General features: G+C 36.6%; 2 protein-coding genes across 6 annotated transcripts in view; both read right to left on the reverse strand.

Moving 5' to 3' along the window:
- The window catches only part of LOC309474900 (Na(+)/H(+) exchange regulatory cofactor NHE-RF2), a 28,846-nt gene extending 17,986 nt beyond the window's left edge, over nucleotides 1-10,860 (reverse strand). The window contains exons 1-2 of the mRNA XM_082137519.1: nucleotides 8,657-10,860; nucleotides 7,037-7,279 (exon numbers count right to left, since the gene is read on the reverse strand). Coding sequence (XP_081993645.1) covers nucleotides 7,037-7,279; nucleotides 8,657-8,863 — 450 coding nt within the window. The 5' untranslated portion in view covers nucleotides 8,864-10,860. The remainder of the gene's footprint in view (nucleotides 1-7,036; nucleotides 7,280-8,656) is intronic.
- A 161-nt stretch (nucleotides 10,861-11,021) lies between these two features.
- The window catches only part of sun1b (Sad1 and UNC84 domain containing 1b), a 42,728-nt gene continuing 34,242 nt past the window's right edge, over nucleotides 11,022-19,507 (reverse strand). For 4 of the 5 annotated variants that reach the window (XM_082137370.1, XM_082137369.1, XM_082137371.1 and 1 more), the window contains 9 exons: nucleotides 19,389-19,481; nucleotides 18,632-18,675; nucleotides 18,396-18,540; nucleotides 18,046-18,312; nucleotides 16,724-16,808; nucleotides 15,230-15,345; nucleotides 14,153-14,320; nucleotides 13,916-14,008; nucleotides 11,022-12,734 (listed from right to left, as the gene is read on the reverse strand). In XM_082137370.1, the coding sequence (XP_081993496.1) occupies nucleotides 12,618-12,734; nucleotides 13,916-14,008; nucleotides 14,153-14,320; nucleotides 15,230-15,345; nucleotides 16,724-16,808; nucleotides 18,046-18,312; nucleotides 18,396-18,540; nucleotides 18,632-18,675; nucleotides 19,389-19,481 (1,128 nt within the window). In that variant the 3' untranslated portion in view covers nucleotides 11,022-12,617. Of the gene's footprint in view, nucleotides 12,735-13,915; nucleotides 14,009-14,152; nucleotides 14,321-15,229; nucleotides 15,364-16,657; nucleotides 16,809-18,045; nucleotides 18,313-18,395; nucleotides 18,541-18,631; nucleotides 18,676-19,388; nucleotides 19,482-19,507 lie in introns of those variants that run through there. The other variant, XM_082137372.1, reaches the window with a different exon arrangement.

A 19,507-nucleotide genomic window follows, 5' to 3' on the forward strand; every position in this document is an offset into this window, starting at 1 on the left:
TTTACCTGCATTTGCCTTTCTCATGAGGCTTGTGTTTCAACACACCAAACGAAAATCAGCCTCTCGTCTCATGGACGTGAGTATATACAGGTGATCTGTATGCCATTACTATCTAGGCCACAGTTTATCCTCAACTCAAAATCAAGCACTCAAACATTCATTCTTATGGTCTTTGTTTAGACAGATGTGTGATGCCGAAGCAGATGGTTTTATTTATTCCAGCGAAAAAAAACAGGCAGGGGAAAAAAAGATTTCAGAACCGGAGACATTGGGATCTGTTTCGATCTCGAGTTCAAAACATCACAAGCTTGTGTGGAAGTAGGTCAGTCCAGCAGCGCTCCAGATCTCACGTTCTCTGACCCAGATGACTGTCAACACCTCAGGACGGGCTAAGTGTGCTTAACTTTCTTACACAGCCTTGTTCAACTGCATGAACTTTGCTTGTAAGCTGCATGAACTAAAGTGGACATGATTCTCAAATCCACGTTAAAGGGATATATAAACCCAGAATGAAAATGATGTAATCATTTACTCGCCCTCATGTCACTCCAAATCTGTATGACTTTCTTTTTTCTGTGGAATCCAAAAATGAAGAAGATGATTTTAAGTGATTTTGTCAGTTCAATGAAAGTCAGTGGGGTGCAAAACAAAGGACTGCACCCCACTGACTTTAATTGTATGGGCATTTTTTAAAACACCTTTTTTTTTTTTTTTCACAAAAAAAGAAAGTCATATGGTTTGAAATGGCATGAGTAAATGATGACAGAATTTTTCATTTATTGGTGTACTTTCCGACTCACCTAATCAGTCAAATTCCATGGATTGCACTACTGTAGCAACACTAGCATTGTGGTGGTGAGTTAAGACATTTTCTTCAGAAAATATGAAAATATAGTAGTTCTGTCATTGAGCTGAAGTGTTGTGCAAAAGGCTCAGGCTGTTGTCTTGCGTGCGACTGTGATTTAAACACTTCAAAAGAGTTTAAGGGTCACAAATCAAAGCCAGCATCAATCAGCTAAGGATGGGTAGGGGTTTGTTTCTAACTTTCTGACTGCTTGTTCAGTTTCTGTTTCATGAACATTAGTAGATTGTGAAATCCCCGGACATCTTGAGAACAGCTTCAGATGATCATGTAATTCCTCCATAAGAGTAACAGCTGGAGAAAGAGCTACTCTGGAAAAACAGGGAGAAATAACCACGCTAAAATCTTCAAATATTTATAAAGCGCTATGGAAGATCTGTACAATGGAGCTGCTGGATCAGTATTAACAAACTCTCCTTTCCATGTAACTTTTCCGACAGCTCCTTGAAGGAAAAAATTAAAGTGAACAGGAAAGATGTAAAGAGTCCAAACATCCTTCTCGGGTTGCTGAATCTGACAATTTGCTGAGTATGACAAAAAAAAAAAAAAAAAAAAAAATCATGGCCAATAAAAATAAGCAGGAACACTCGGGTGGGGATTTAAATATATATTTCAGAACAGCATTCTTAACTAACTTCACAATGTTTATCTCAAACAAAAAATAAAACAAACAAATAACAAATAAACAAAATAATAAACAGTAAAACAATAAATACAAACAATAAATAAAACAAAAACAATAAACAAAACTAACAGTAAACACTAAAACTAAATAAAACAAACAAATAATAAATAAACAAAAGAATAAACAGTAAAACACTAAATAAAACAATAAATAAAGCAAAAATGATAAGGAAACAAAAGCATAAACACTAAATAAAACACTAAAACAATAAATAAAACAAACAAACAATAAACGGTGAACATTAAAACAATAAATAAAAAACAATATATAAACAAGCGAGTAAAAACTAAAACAATATATAAACAAGTAAAAATACAACAACAAATAACCAAATAATAAATAAAACAGTTAAACACTAAATAAAACAAAAAAATCGAATAAATAATTAAATAAGTTTTCCAGATTATCAAAACTTTGATATACCCAGAGTTTTGTATGCGGTGCTTAGCATGATCTTCATGCTGAACTTATATTATGCTATTTTGTGAATGATATCTGTGAATATTCTGTACTTGTTATTTTTGGACAGACACAGATTCTGATTACAAAGTCTATATTTCCCCCTGTGTGGACCAGCAGTCAGTGTGATTCACACAAACCCTCTTCAAACGCTGCGAGTTTAAGGTTTCTACCCCTTCCTAGGACCCCTTCCTTTATGGCTCAGGACTCCCATATCAGCTCAAACACACACACGACTCCTCTGCTTCCAAAGACAGACTCAGTTTCCTGCCCGAGGAGATTTATAAAGTCTTTACGCTTCTGAACACGCTAATTTCTGACGCCAGTGATGATAACTGTCCTGAAGATGCTGCATTAGGTAGGTCATGTGAACCCGGGGCTAACTGTCACATGGAAAAGTGGAAATCAGAAACATGGAACCTGTTTTTAAGACAATAACATACTTTTCATAAATTGTTGGTGATCATGTTGGGGTAAGATGTCACAAATTTGATATGTTGTCATTTTATTCAATTTATCATCATAGCTAATAGACTGAAAACATGCCAATTAAATCCAAATTGTACACATCACTGTTGAAAAGTTTGGGGTCAGTAAGAATTTAGTATTTTATTTAGAGCAATTGATCATTGTATTCAGCAAGGATGCATTAATGCATTGATCAAAAGTGACTTTTATAAGTTTACAAAATATTTCTATTTGAAATAAATGTTCGTTTGAACTTTCTATTCATCAAATTCCTAAAATAATGTATAATTTCCACAATACTGTTAAGCAGAACAACTGTTTAATAATAAACGTTTCTTGATCATCAAATCATCATATTAGAATGATTTCTAAAGGGTCATGTGACACTGAAGACTGGAGTAATGATGCTGAAAATACAGCTTTGATCACAGGAATAAATAACATTTTACTTTATATTGACATAGAAAATGTTCTTTTAAATTGTAATAATATTGAGACTTCTTTCAAAAACACACAAAAAAACCTTACCAATCCCAAACTGATTGGTAAGGTTCCAATCAGTTTGGAAGGTTCCAATACAGTAGGTGATGCACAAAACTGGTACACTTATTTTGAATTTAAATATCTCAAAAATAAAGAACAAACTGAACTGTTAAAGTGGCTAACCAACAGCGATAAATGATGAGGTGATAAGTTACAAAAGATGATAGTTACAAAATATCACAAAAGAGCAGATCTCAAATATGACCCCATGCAGATCCAAATCACAAATGACTCAGTGCTGTAAAGTGAGTTTCAGAAGACAAAAATTATGGCAGGGCAACAATTCAAAAACCTCTTGTATCCAAGAGCAACACACAAAGACGGATAATTTACGTTAGAGGCACTAAACCTGGAACCCTGAGCAACGGTCTGATGGGAGTTTGGTTTCATGAGTCATCACTTTCCTACAGTCTACCGACGTCTGGAGAAAGTCAATGGATGGTTGGAACAACTGTTAAACACTGAGAGAGAAACATCAAGTCCAATGATAGGTCTGAATGGGCAACAATATCAGCCAATATGAGGACACTGAACGGGAAGACTATCCCACATATACATAGCTAAACACAGTCTAGAGTGTTTTTTAACAACAGGATATGGCTTTTCCAATCACCAAATCCCAAAACTGGACATTTTAGAGCAGAACATTTCCATGGCCTTCAAAGAACTGGGCAATATCCACTCTATTGTTTATCCGAATGTTTATTATGCAAACTAATCTTGGAATAAGAACCAATACAGGTTTTATAGCTTAATTAGAACATGATGAAGTTCCAAAAAGAACTCGTTATTCTCTAGTTCTGTACTTTAAAGAACAAACGGAGCATTTTTTAATCTACAAAATAACAAAGCAATTAGATAACCACGTGAGAAATTCAAACACCATCAAGAACATCTCCATGTCATAATTCACAACAAACTCACACCTTTTTTTTCTTTTGATTTTGGGGAGAATTATGACTGAAATGTTCTTGACGGTGTTTTTAATTACTTGTGGTTCTTGAGTGCTTTATGGTACAATAAATGAGGCATTTTTACTATGTTCTACCTCATTTTCAAAGGTTTCTCTTCATATTTTATTGAAAAAAAATCATTATTGCAGTGATTATTATGTTTCTGGCATGTTATATGTTTGGCATCAGTCCTTCTAATCCTTCGCTTCCCTCATGTAGGAAGACACATCATGGCCATATTCCAGGATGACAATGATTCATCAGGCTCAAATTGTGTAATAATGGTTGTGAGGGAACATGAAGAATAATTTTCACACATGAATCGGCACCTCTGAATCCAGACCTTAAATTCACTGAAAGTCTTTGGGATGTGCTGGAGGAGACTTGACTCTTGCATTGAAAACACAAGATCTTGACCAAAAATTGATGCACCTCTTGATGGAAATAACATCCCAACATCACGAAGTGCATCAACGTTTGGTCAAGATCTTGTATTGTCAATGTAAGAGTCAAGTCTCCTCCAGCACATCCCAAAGACTTTCAATAATGATCCAATCATAGACACTTAAGCCTTTGCCTATTTAAATCCAAAGAGCGACTTGGCCGGGCAGTGTATGTATGTGAGTAGAATCAAGTGTGAAGTGCTTATGATGACAAGCTCTACTGATGGATTTTAGAAACAGCTTCAACACGTCTCTCTGTTTGGACCTAGTTGGCTTCTCCGATGTTAACAATTGTGCTGTCACAGTCAGTATTATCACACACACGTGGCTGTTACACACCCACCCTCTCACACGCTCTGTCTTTCCCACTCGGCAACATCGTATTGAAACAGCACTGGATTATGTAAACCCATTTGGAAAGTGGGCTGTAAGTGAGAGCAGATGTTGGATGTGTGCATTAGGCTGAGGAAAAGACAAATATATTTGAGATCTTACACAAATATTGCATTAACAGAATAATGATGGTCATTTTTGCCATGTGATCTCTTCAAACATGACCTGCTTGTCTTTCTTGTTATGTGCACATGTTACAATAAGCGGACTCTTAATGCCTGAACAAGTATTACACTTCAGCAATTACCTTGTCCAGCAATGTTTGTGCTACGGACATGAATGATACATCAAATAATGTGGTGTGTGGATGATTTATCATATATGTCATATATGATAAATCAACTGAGCAATTTTGCCGCCTGAAAAACTATACAATAGGTACAAATATTTGACACTGAGATTCGCTTCAAGTAAAATTAGTATCTGTACACAGTATGTGGTGTTGATGCATCAGGAATAAGACAGTCTTGGAAAGCATGAGTGGAATAATGACACTTGGACAGAATCTTTTATGCTTTTAAAAGGCCAAAATCCAAGAGCAATTTTCCTGACTATATAAGCCATGGGAAACACGATCAATGTCCTGGAGAAGCTTGTCTCACATGCACACTTTTACACTATTACAGCGTCACATCTTGGACACCGACCAACCATGACAGAGCTAACAAGATAATATCTGAGCCACAAAGAGTCACTGAACTCATTATTATTTAAACTCAATGAATTAAGCCATTAATCCATAATTATAGCAGTATATATTATAGACAAGCACATTCTCTCTGACACAATAGGAAAAACTAACTGATAAGCTCTAAATAAACTGGATCTATGAGAAACTGGATCCAACTGTGGTGATGTCACTCAGTCCAGCTGTTCCAGATGTTCAGCCTATTTTATGATGCAATGTTTACATTTTAGACCAGGGAAAAGGGCCAACATATCATTGCGGATTAATCGAAAGGTTGAACAATCTTAAGGCCATGACCTGGCAAACACAGATTCAACATGTTTAATCGGCAAAAACAAGCGCCCACCAACGGCAACAGATGCCGACGAGGGTTAACACACTGATCCGACAAAACTAGAGATGCGCTGATATATTGGCCGATTGTTTAAAAACAGCCCATGATCAGGGCCGATTTTATCCTGTCAATCAAAAGGAGGCAGAAAAACATGTTCACACTGTAACTCTGTTTACTGTGTGTGAAGAAAATGTCTCTTGTGTTGAATTTAGGGCAAGTTAATGAACAATAATGGATTAACAGTTAAAAAAATAGCGATGTTAAAGCAGACTCTTTTTGACCCTATGAATCACCCGTAGTTCAAGTCAGGGTTGCCAGGTCCGCGGTTTTCCCTACACCAAACATTATTTGTAGCGCCTGCCATCCAACAATCGCAGAAAAACGTTGTGCTTTGTTTCTTCTGTTAAGAAACAAAGTCTCAGCTTTCAAATTATGTCCATTTTATCACAGAATTCAAACAATAAATGCCGTTTTGACGCTCTTAAATGTGCCTCGGTTCAAGCGGAAGCGCAGGTCTTTTCTTCCACTTTATTACAAGTTATAGCAAGGAAAAAAATGCAATTAACATCAGAAGATATGTTGAAAGATACAGTACAACTTATTAGTAGTGTTATTATTGCATTTACCTCAGGAAAGTTATCGAATGTTCAGTTTGTTAGTTAGCTATAAAAAACACTAGAGAAGAGCTTATTTACTGCTAATTATATATATGCTTTAATGAATTTGTCATGAAGACAAGTGCTTATGAAAACTACTAACTATACTATAAAAGTATAATTATCATATCTGAAAATAAATACCAGTTAGCGCTGAACTTAATTCAAACCTCTAATATTACACTAATGTCCCAAATGAGAGGGTTTAGATTGCAGCATTTTTTTTTTTTTTTCTTAAGAAACTCAAACTATCGGTAGATAACATTCTGAATAATCCGCTATCGGTATTAGCAGAGAAATTTAGTATCGGTGCATCTCTAGACAAAACCTGTCCGGTGCCGTTTGTCGGTGCAGTGTGAATTGGCCTTTAAAAATAAAGGTTCTATATTGGCATCGATGGTTCCATGAAGAACCTTAAACATCCATGTATTCTTTCCACTGGACAAAGGTTCTTTATAGTGGAAATAGATTATTAAAATGTTCTTTACGTGGCTCTTTTAGGAACGGTTCACTGAAAGAGCGTAGTCAGATATAGTGAATGGACCCACACACCTTCTTAGGAGCTCGTGACGGAGGTTTCCTGATGGGTTTGGAGATCTCGCTTTGTTTGGACACGGATCCATTGCCCTGTTTACTGGTGGACGGAGAGGGTGAGGGGGTCGTGGCTGCAGGGCTGGTTGGGGCGGCCATGTCCTCGGTGCAGGTGAGACGCAGGCTTCGGAAGTACTCGTCGGTCTCCCGGTCAACCACCAGCAGTCGGGTCTCATGTTCCACGGCTTTGATGCGCTGCACCACCTGAGCGGAAGAGACGGCAAAACTGCTCATGAACACATTTGTGCGGCTATTTTTGATGCATCAGGATTCTCTGATGAATAGGAACAGCATTTATTAACATTAAACATGTGTTTACTGTCACTTTTGATCAATTTAATGCATCCTTGCTGAATAAAAGTATTAATTTCTTTTTCTTTTTTTATCTTACTGGGCCCAAACTTTTGAAGACGTGCTTTCAACTACGATCCTCCTGTCATAACTGGAACTGAATACATATTAAAAATTCCAAGACTTTAACATGTGTAGTACATGCCTGACTCTAAACACAAAGTAATATCTAGTCATATAGTCTACAGCAGTAATGCTGTAAAGCCTCCAGCTGCTGTCAAAGTCAACACACCAATAGAGTCAATGCAACTCAAGAAATGCATGGAATTTCATTGTGCATTCACAAGTCCACAGGTTTCTGATCCGCAAGGCTCTTTATTTTCCATGCAAAGTTGTTTCCAAAGCCCAAACCTTTTTAGCTCAAATAAATGGATATCACTCTCTCCCGTTTATACTGGCCTGTTTATATATATACACATACCAGTCAAAGGTTTGGACACACTGACACATTCTCATGATTGTTTGTACATTTAGAATAACAGTAAGTCATTGAAACTATGACGTAACACAAATGGGAATGATGTTGTGGCCAACCCTTTTATATTAGAGTCTCTTTGTCTGTCTTTAAGTCTCTTTGCTCTGCTCATTGTGCATATTTATCAACCAACTTCATCTTAGGATGCTTTTAAACACTATATAAGGATATTTCATTCATTTCATAAAATGTTTGTTTTATAAGGACATTCATACAATTTATATTTGTATACAAATCTCATTTCAAGCATTACACATGATACAATCAAAAAGTTAAGATCATGACAAACATACACAAACGTTCAAAAGTTTGGAGTCAGTAATATTTTGTATGGTTTTTTAAAATCAAAAATAGAGTGAAACAGTAATAGTTTCAAATACCATCACAATCTAAAATGACTGTTTTATATTGTATTTTCACTTTTCAGCATCATCACTCCAGTCTTCAGTGTCACGTGATACTTCAGTAACCATTTGAAATATAAATCTTTTCGCAAATTATAATCTAATCGTTTTTACTGTCATTTTTGGTCAACTGAATGCATCCTTGCTGAGTAAAAAAATCTTATTGACCTTAAACTTTTGAACGTTAGTGTAGTGTAAAACTAATAAACTGCATAGGCTATATCTCGTAATTACATCACAAAGCAGCACCATGGCCAGTGTAATGTGAAGTTATGAGGGCGGAATATGCAGGATCAGCACAGGTGTGTGTGTGTGTTTGTGTGTGTGTGTGTGTGTGTGTGTGTGATGTACCTGATGGTGTGTCTCTCTCTCCACGTTCTCGCCGTTCACCTCCACCACACGGTCACCCGCGCGCAGCCCCGATGCCTCAGCCGGGGACGCGCGCTCCACTTTCCGTATGTACTGTCCGGTTTTTCCTTTCTCTCCGTGCAGATGAAACCCGTATCCGCTCTCTTCTTTCTTCATCATACACAACCGAGGCTTCAAATCACTAGCCATTGTATTCCGCTTTTGTCTTCACATCCAAACTTGTAATAAAATCCAAGCGTTATATTCCGCAAAAAAACAACAACCGAAAACTTACGGCAAAAGCATCTGCAAATGTTTACACGCAAGCATCGTTGTCGGTTCTATATGGTCAAGTAGTGCATAGTCCGCAGTATGTACAGTAATATGCAGGCAACTGCAAGACAATAATAATATAATTATTTAGACAAAAAGCAACAAAAAAAAAGGAAAAAAAAAAAAAAAAGGAAAAAAAAGTGTCCGAATCGATCAAATGCTTCCCCAAAGGGAATGCAAAAGTGGTGACTGTAACTACCTGTGGATGTTCCTAGACGGATGCACAACTCCTGTGTGAGACATTGTGCCCTCGGACAGAGAAACGCATCTGTCTGGTGCTGCTGAAACACTGAGGAACAGTGTGTGGTGTGCAGTGAATAAGACCGCCCATTCAAACACAGCAGAAATGCGCAGAGAAAAGCAGAAAGAGCCTTTGCATCAGTGCTTTTGGGTCCTTACACAAAGAAGAGGTCACACAATCACTTTAACAATACAAGTGGACATATGGTTTTTTGCACATGGTAGCCTAAAAGTGAAACAAAACGCGGTCTGCTGGGAATTATAAAATTATAGATTGTAAAGGGAATTTGGGCATTTTAATGTAATAGTTCTGATAAGTCAACGCACAGGAAAAAAGTCGAGAATTTGTTTTTGTCTTGCGCAACGATTTAAATTGTTACTCGGCGGAACGAGAGTCGTTACCTTAGAAAATAAAAACGTTTTTATATACATAAAAATAAACGTTTTTCTTTTCTAAGGTAACGACGCTCGTAACGCTCGATATATACATAAACGATTTAAAGTGATAGATAAATAAATAAACCTTAATTTAGTCATGGTTTATCAATATATAGCAATTGCAATAACGTCAACGTTGTTATGGTTGTTCTTGAGCGAACGCGATTTCAATTCGTTATCGTTTATTTGTTGGTGAAAATGATGTTTGAATACACACACTTTCACCAGAAAAGAGGAAGTCTTCTACACCTCTCACATACTTCTTTTGGTGAGGGCTTAAAGCCTTTATTATTGGGTCATAACCCCATAATTCGCACCCTCCAAACCAACAATCCAGTAACGCTATCTTAACAACTTGCCTACAACACAAGTCCCAGTCATCCGCACATGGACGGAGGAGAGGTGAATGACCAGAAGAAAGTATTGCTGTTTATAACACCATCTTATGTGCAACTTCTCATAAAATATAAATAAATCATATGAATTTGAGAACACAACCCATATAGGACAAGTGCACACACTGAGGAGAATAGCAGCCTGGTTGTGCTGCACTCTGCTGGCGAAAAAAGGAACTACCATCCATCCATCCATCCATCCATCCATCCATCCATCCATCCATCCATCCATCCATCTATCTATCTATCTATCTATCTATCTATCTATCTATCTATCTATCTATCTATCTATCTATCTATCTATCTATCTATCCATCCATCCATCCATCCATCCATCCATCCATCCATCCATCATTTGTGTTGATGCAAAACAGTACATTTATTAAACTCCAATTTAGTGAAGCTCTATAAAAAGTATCTATCCTTGACTTTTCTGAAGGTTCTCCCAATTCATTATTTAATAAGGGTACAAGATGTCACAAAACATTTTGTTATACAGTCCTACCCAGTTAATGTTCATGTAATGTACTGTGATATTGTTTCATTTTCCTCCCTAGCCTTGTAAATAGCAGGTCAGCATAGCAATTGAGATGCACTGAAATACAATTTAGAAAAGAGCAAACTGCAAACTGAGGGCCAGCATTCGCTACACGTTGAGATTACCAACACTCAAACATGTTTTTCAGTAGATTTTGACCAGTTCAACCAAAGACTGCAATATCACTGGGGTCAGTGTTTCAATGTGCCAAAAAAGCAGTTCTGAAGGAGCGCGCATAATTTTACAGTACAAATAATCAAATGAATCATTCATAATACTCACCCTCCTCCTCATGTGGTTCAAAACTTGTTTTCTTACATAAAAAAAACAACAACAAAGGTACGACTATAAAAATATAATCAATTTCGATTTTTAGGTGAACTTATTTGAACCACTTCAGCACTCCAATAAAAACATACAAATATCCTCAAAATTAAAGTTCTTTACTGGTACAATTCATAGTACTGTAGCCAATTTATAATGACCAAAAAACAAAAAAACTAATAAAAACTAAATATAAACAGACCAATTTGCACTGAAAAGTATTTTACAAAACACACCGCACAAAGTCCTATTTCTCAGCTAAAATTCTGTAAAATAAATAGTCACGAACAAATCAATAGTATTTTACAAATGTACTCTTATGGGTCAACATAGTGTTGCCGACACGGTTCTGTAAATGAACACCTGACTTTTTAAACATATCCAATGAATCACATAGGACGTGTGCAGCTTACATTTCCTTTATAAAGACAGAACAGTGCGCTGTCAACTTTAACGCAAATGCTTGACAAAAACACAATAAAAAGGAAAACAATAAGAATGATGATGATGATGATGACGACAGGGCGCACCCCTTTGTGTAAAATAAACACTGATATAAGTCGATTAAAAAGGACTAATTACAATAAGTTACATTCCTGCGGAGTATCATGACTGCGCTGTGATATTACTACTGACGAGAGAAACACACAGTGAGTGAGTGAGTGAGTGTTTTATGTCCAGTTCTGTTCAAATGTACACATATTAGTCCACATGCTCATCCATAAACATCTGTTCCCGTCTGTGGAGATTTTCCATCTGAGCTCAAGCTAGTGTCTCTTACAAGTTATGGCTGTTATGAGTTTTTTTTTTTCTTTTCTTCTTTTGTACAAAAAATAAAATACTGTCTGGGTCATATTCCACACAAAAAACAACTGTGACTGGTAGCTTCAGTCAGCATTATACAAATAAAAAAGGGATGTTTTATGATGTTTGTTTTTTTAGACCACATTATCATAATGGAAAAGAATAAATTCTCAATAATAATATTGAAAAATGACACCCAATAGTAATTTTTTAAAGCTGTATTACAATTTAATACAAATGAAAAAGCAGTAAAACAAAGGCTATCATAAATATATAAAAAAGAAAAACTTTTTAAATTATATACTTTTGCATTACAGTAATGAGATTTTCTTTTTGTTGCTTAAATTTGAAAATAATATCACAATGCAAAAAAAAAAAAAAAAAACGTAGCAGAATGATTTAGTAAAAATAACTTTTCAAGGAGGAAATATGACCCAGACATATTCTCATCAGGTTAAGTGGTGGTAAAGGTTTCAAAAACTTCCTGGGACCTTGCAGACTAGTCAAAGCGGCATTGTCCAGTGGACGAGGCTGAAGTCGGATACTCGGATACTTACATTAGTGTGTCCTCTGAACATTCAGAAAACAAAAGTAAAATGAGAGAAGCGTGTTCTGTCTGAAGGCACAGATACCTCTACGGGGCAGGAGCGTAACACGGGGCCCGGCCGAAAGGGCATGAATCAGTGCAAGAACAGGGAAGTGGGAAGGAAACAAGTGGAAATCCTTAGCTTAAAACGCATGGCTCTTTCCCGCTGTGCTCCTTGTAACTTTGTTTCGGCCATCATTTGTATTAAAAGTCTTAAAAACGTAGCTTGTTTCACCCGAGCTGCATCAAAGTCCAAGCGTTTCCTGTATGTACATAAAGGGTGATATGGTACTGTACAGTGGGGCTTTACTGAGTGTGAGGTTTGCCGTGGACTCTGAAGCGATACAGGCAGGTGTAATCGGGATGACCCCAGTTCGACAGCACGCGCATCTCGATGATCTGAAAGGCCTTGTCATTCTTCTCCTGGAGGAAAAAAAAGGGCAAAATAAAACAGTCAGCATTTCTGCTCACTGCCAAACCCTAGTAAGCTGCTCTGCTTTCTATATAGGCAGCAGAATAACTAAAACAGAACTACATACACGACTGGTACAGAATTTAAAAAAAATTCCAATTGAGTTTGACAGAAGCATGTTTCTAAGCTAATAACACTTGATTTTTTATTAACGCATGCATTCTGGGACACGCAATGCTGGATTTGGCCAAAAAGAAAAGAACATGTTGCTAAGCTAACGACAAAATACTAGGAAACACATTCTGTGGCTTTCCATATTTTTTCCTGGATTTAGTTTTAATGGTTTAATTACATTTTATTAATCAAAAAGGATGTCTAATCAATTGCATTCATAAAACGTAATAATTTAACAAATTTTTGATTAAAATTTGAACAATAATTACACCCCTTGAAATGTGTATTTAGATTTTTCTTGATTCTGTTTCATACAAATGTATTACCAAAAACAGCGGTAATCAAATGAAAATATAAAACATTAATAATGTAATGAATTTTGTATCTAAATAATTGTATTTCTTGGCAAAAAAGTGTTGCGCAGTAGAGGTTTGCCTTTTAAATATAGTTGAAAAATTGTGACATTCCTTGAAAATGTTTTAATAAACTTGCATTATTATTGTTATTATTACCTTGAGAAGCAAATTCAACTGTACAATAGTAATATACAGTATTTATTTAATAATTTCTTCAAGTTTAAACAAACTTTGTTTGGGTTGTAGTGAAGACATTTGAGTTCCTGTGTGTATCTGACGTTAGTTTTATCAAATGAAATGATAAAATACTGGTCAAGACGACACAATAGCAGTCTTTTTGTGGTTTAATATTCACAGACACTAGTCTATATCCCGATTCGATTAAGTGTTTAGCCCTACTTTTGAATGATCCAAATTTGACCAAATTACGTAACATTCCGTGTCACTCCGTGAATCTGGAAATCACAGGACTCTAACCTCTGCATGGGGAGCACATCTAAGTTATCTAGGAAGGCAAACCTCAAGTATGAGTTCATGTCATTCCAATCCCTCTCTTTTCAAGAGGTCCATTCACACTTTTCCACCAATTTTTCACTAACCCTGACAATATCGAGAAGCACTAGACATCATACAACTGCAAATTCTGTATGTGTATATTTTACCATAACTGGGAAGATCTGGAGTGATTCTCCATCTTCTTGATAGGTGTAGTCACCCAGCAGTTTCCCTTCTTCCTGGTATTCATCATCCAATCCCTGCAGATACAGACAGCAAGACTTACAGCACACCACACGTGACTATACACCACTTCTCAACACAAAAACACATTTGTTTAAGCATCCAGCTAGAAATATGTGTGAGTACATGCTCATAAACCAGACACAAGCATGCATTCTTACATAGACCGAGAATCGTCGAGGTGCACTGGTGATGTTTCCCGAGGGAGAGAGGCTTTTGGGAATATGCTCCAGGCAGAAGGAGGTCGGGATCACGCTTAAAGACAGCCTGATCACCAGATAACCCTGGGAGCCTTTAAATGCCCAGCAGTTTCCAGGGTACATGTCCGGCTACAAGGAAGACAGAAATTCACATTCACGTACATTTAAGTTGAAAAATCACCTGATTATTTCATTTGTTTCTTTATTCTATTGTTTGTCATTTGCTCTTATTTTTATTACTGACTACTTGTGTTAAAAATGTTTGAACTTTATATTAGTTAGACTAGCAGTTTTTGTTGTGAAATAAAATCGAGAATTGTGAAATTTCACTGGTATGCATGTTATAACCTTATTTATTAAAATACAAGGTTACAACAACGAAAACAATCACTATTTTTGGTGGCGGGGCAGTAAAAATCCTTATCGTTGAGCCCAGCTATACTAAAGGCACAGCTAAATATAACATTTATTATAATGGGTTTATGTGAAGATTTTTTTTAAGTTAACTTACATTAAATGTTGTTATATTTTCTAAAGCCTAAATGTTACAAAATTATGGCATTCATTTATACTGTAAATGTTGAATGGCTAATTGGCTATAATTACTTATTTCACCCCCAGAAATTGTAATTAGTATAAAGATGCCATTAAACAAATTTTGTGTTGTTTCTACATTAATTTGGAGATTCACTGTAAAATGATTTAATACAATATAAAAATACATTACAAATGTTAAATGATAGGTATGAATAATTGTAATTAATTACAGAATATATGCAAACAATTATTATTATTATTTTTAAAATCAGAGTGCTGATACTTTTACATCTATATTTATGGACTTATGATATCCAAATCAACTTAGATTGTATTCAAAGAAAAAAAAAATTCTGGGAATCGAACCCATGACCTTGACATTGCTAGTGACATTCTCTACTGTTTAAGCTACAGAAAAGTTGCATATATTGATATGCGTGATGCTGGTTCAGGTTATCTATCGCTTCAAATACAGTACACGGTGTGTGTTTAGGTCTGTACCTGGATGACGGCACGTGGAGACTGTGAGAAGTACCACAGTGGGATCCCAAACAGGCTCATCAGTGCCGTCTTTGTCTCGTACGTCTCGGAGCAGCGCGTGCTGAGAATGCTGCCACCTGCCAACACACATCAGTCTTGTGTAAAAATTAGGGCTGTCCCCGACTATGGATTTTCATAGTCGAATCAGAATCGTCATGTCTTGCCTATAGTCGACTAATAGTCGAATCATGTGTATGGGGGTGGGGCTGGGGGCGGGGCTTACGTTTCAAAGCCGCGATGTACAGAAAATCACACAAAGATATAGAAGAAAATGTATAAAAACATTTTTGATCAATAAAACTAAGAAATAACATAAATAACTCCAGAAAGGCCACACTGCAGATTTGCATTTCACATGCAAATCAAATTAAATCGGCTAAATTACCTGTGCGAGCAGGCCAGCCTACAGCACAACATCGATGCACCGAAATAATAAACAATTAATTTACTAAATTAAATTAGAACAGGATATACCTTTCTAATAAATAAAAATACAAAACGAAATAAATCAGAATCAAGTCACAGGATGAGGAGCAAATGTGTGAAAAATGCCTAAAGTGCAGGGGAACATATATTCAAAACACAAGCCACAAATAGTTAGATTAGATAACCCTGACAGATTAATAAATAAAATAAAAATAAAGAAATTATTAATAGTAGCCAGAATTTTCAACTTTGTCTTTTTAACTGCAGAAACAACAATAAATGCTAAACTGGAGAGGCAGTCTTTAGCTAAACATGTTCACAGCATCCAAAAATAAAATTAGAACCGGCTGAAACGTTTTGAAATCTCTTGTACCTGATCGAGAGAACAAATCCTGAAAGTCTTTCACTCTGTCTGTCCGTTGGAGTCTTTTCAAATTGTGCGCGCGGATAAAATACATTCTAACGTGAAACCCAGTCTATGCGTGAAACATGTTAACGTTGGCCTGCAGAAGTGCGATCATGGTTTTCCTGATGCTAAATCCAGCCTTGGAGAATATCCTTTCTGATGGTGTACATCCACACTTTAGATTTTCTTATCCCAGACATTGTTAAAGATTTAAATCCTTGCCGCGAAGACGCTCCTCTGTCGGTCACGGATTGAAAGTGAAACTTAAATCTGTCACGGGGTGTTTGGATTTATTCACGCACGTTAAAAAATATTTATTAAAAGCTTCTTTCTTTGCACATTTTTATATAGGCCTACAGCATTATCATAATAGGCTGAATATTAACGTATTGACATAAAAGCTAGTTCTATGTGAAATCAGACATTGAGCGCCCTCATATTGCCAAAGTGGCATGATCCTCGTTTCATAACACCTCTGCGAAGATTCGACCGTGAGATCGGTAGTCGAATCAGGCTCCTCCTATCGAAGCATCGAATCTTCGACTATTCGGGGTCACCCCTAGTAAAAATGTCTTTAAAGGGCCAGTGATGTTCATATGTACGTGTTCTGTAGATGTGCTTACCTCCAGACTCCAGAGCGTAGTCCACCTGTCCGGTGCGATCCTCGGAGTACAGCCGTAACGCACGCTGGACAATCAACTGGACCTGCTGAGATTTTAAAGGCATCGTATGTAAACATACAATTGAAAGAGAAAAAAACAGTTTCCTCAAATATGGCCACTTAAATCAACTTCAGTTTGTGCTAACAGCTGCCATAAACATTCTTTCCTCTTCACATGATCAAGTCATACACATTCTAACAGATTGGGTGTCATTTGATGTGTAATAAACTTTACATCTGTTGTTAAGATATTATGTTTGAGTCTACTTTGAAAGAGCAAGATACATAACACAACTGCTCAAAAGTTTGGAGCTGTGTAGGATATGTTTTAATGTCTCTTTTTTGAAAGAAGTCTCTTATGCTCAACAAAAATACAGTAAAACAGTAATATTGTGAAATATTACAATTTAAAATAACTTTTCTATATTAATATATTATAAAATGTAATTTATTCCTGTGATCAAATCTGAATTTTCAGCATCATTCCTCCAGTGTCAGTGTCACATGATCCTTCAGAAATCGTTCTGATATGATGATTTGCTGCTCAAGAAACACTATTATCATCATCAATTTTGAACTGTGTGCTGCTTAATATTTTTGTGGAAACTGTGAAACATACATTCAGGATTCTTTAATAGTTCAAAACGTTCAAAAGATAAGCATTCATTTGAAATATAAATCTATCGTAACATTATAAATGTCTTTACTGTCACTTTTGACATTGCTGAATAAAAAAATCATACTGACCACAAACTTTTAAACGATAATGTATAATTCACTCTAAAAAGTAATTCAGGAGACCTGTTACCACAACTTCCAAGTTTAAAAATTCTAATTTATTGTTCTGTTTAAGTTTCAACAGTTATTTTGTTGAGTTATGTTGACTTAAAAGTTAGACTACCTGAAGGCAAACACTACATTGACTCCATAAGCAATGACATCGCTGATGCCAGTGAAAAGTCATTTATTACTTGTTCATTAAAATTACAAGCTAAATAAGTTACATTTAGCTTATGCTATTCTAGCTGCAGAGTTTAGGTAAAATAGATAACATTAATTGGTTCCAGGGCTACAGCTCAGCTAGCTGGAGCGACTTCATTTTTTTGAGTAATCAACTTAAAGATCTGCGTTTGTCTTAGAGGAACTTAATTTATAATATAATGTAGTTTGTTGGTTGAACACAATTTCATTCGAAGTTGTCATAACTAAAAAAAAAAAAACTAAAAAAAAAACTGATGCAAAGTGATGCAACTGATGCAAACATTATTTTTTTTAGTTTTGTACCTCCTCTGACATCCCAGCAGCCCCAGCGGTGTGGGCGACAGTCTGAGTAATTGTTTCAGCGGAGGACTGCTGCTGTTTGCTCTCCTGCATCTGAAGAGACAGCTTTCCCAGAATGCTGCGCTCCAGGGTCATGAGGGTCGCGGTGAGGTCAGAGGAGCGTGTGTACTGAGATGCCAGCCACGGCAACAAGGGCTCGGGAATCTCCATTTCCCCCCCGCTTTGGCCGTACAACAGAGCGTACAACTCTTTTTTCACCTGTGCCGACACCTGGGGAAGAAATCAGAGTATAAATGTATAAGTGAAAACCGCAACAGGATAAGCGTATTATATACCGTATAAACACTACACACCGTTTCATGTATGGTGTCGAGCCGGTCGCATTTCCCTTGACATCCCATCACCCCTTGCAGGTCTCCTCTGATGCGGCCCAGCTCCGCTTCCAACCTCTGAACCTCAGAGAGCAAAGCATCATGGTTCTCCTGAGACACTCCAACACTGCAGAGCAAAAGCCAAGAGCGGACATTAACACTGAGACAGGAAGTGCGCAGAACTGCTACATTTGCTGGTGATTTTTAAGCATGTCTACCTGACGGAGGCCTGTACTGGAGTCTGCCGTGTTACATGGATTTCCTTTGAATGAGAAGAGAATTGAGACAGAATTAGATGAATGAGTGTAATCAATTATTACAAAGATTTTGTTACTAGAGCTAGAATGAACACAAATTGTGAAATTCGAAAGTTTGCGGTGAGTCATTTTTTAATGAAATTAATACTTTTAACATTTAACATTCATCAGAAATGTTTCTTGAGCATCAAATCAGACCATATTAGTACAATTTCTGAAGGATCATTTGACACTCAAGACTGGAGTAATGATGCTGAAAATACAGCTTTGCTCACAGGAATAAATTACATTTTAACATTCAAATAGAAAACATTTATTTTAAATAGTTTTTTCACTATATCACTATTTTACTGTATTTTTAATCAAATAAATGCAACCTTGGTGAGCAGAAGAGACTTCTTTAGAAAACTTACCTCAAACTTTTGAATAGTAGTTTATGCCTTTTTTATTATCAGTTGGCACTTTCTTTTACTGACTCTATATTCTCTTACAAAATACTGTGATGAACGTTGCGATGGCAAGAAATAATTTCTGAGTCCGAGAACATGGGAAAACAATCTCTAAATTGTAATTGCAGTAATTCTGACAAGGCATGAAGGCCTCAAAAGAGAGAGTGTGTGTGTGTGTGTGTGTGTGTGTGTGTGTGTGTGTGTGAGTGTGAGTGAGTGTGAGTGTGAGTGTGAGTGAGTGTGTGTGTGTGTGTGTGTGTGTGTTCTACCTCAGTTCTAGAGTTCAGGTTCTGAAGCAGAAGTTCCAGCTCGGCTAGTCGAGCTTCGAGGCTCGTCTGATGCTGCACACGCTGTTCCTCAGTCTGGAACACACAGTGAGAGAGAAACA

The sequence above is a fragment of the Leuciscus leuciscus genome (genome assembly GCF_965113295.1).
Source record: "Leuciscus leuciscus genome assembly, chromosome: 1".
Classification (NCBI taxonomy): Eukaryota; Metazoa; Chordata; class Actinopteri; order Cypriniformes; family Leuciscidae; genus Leuciscus; species Leuciscus leuciscus.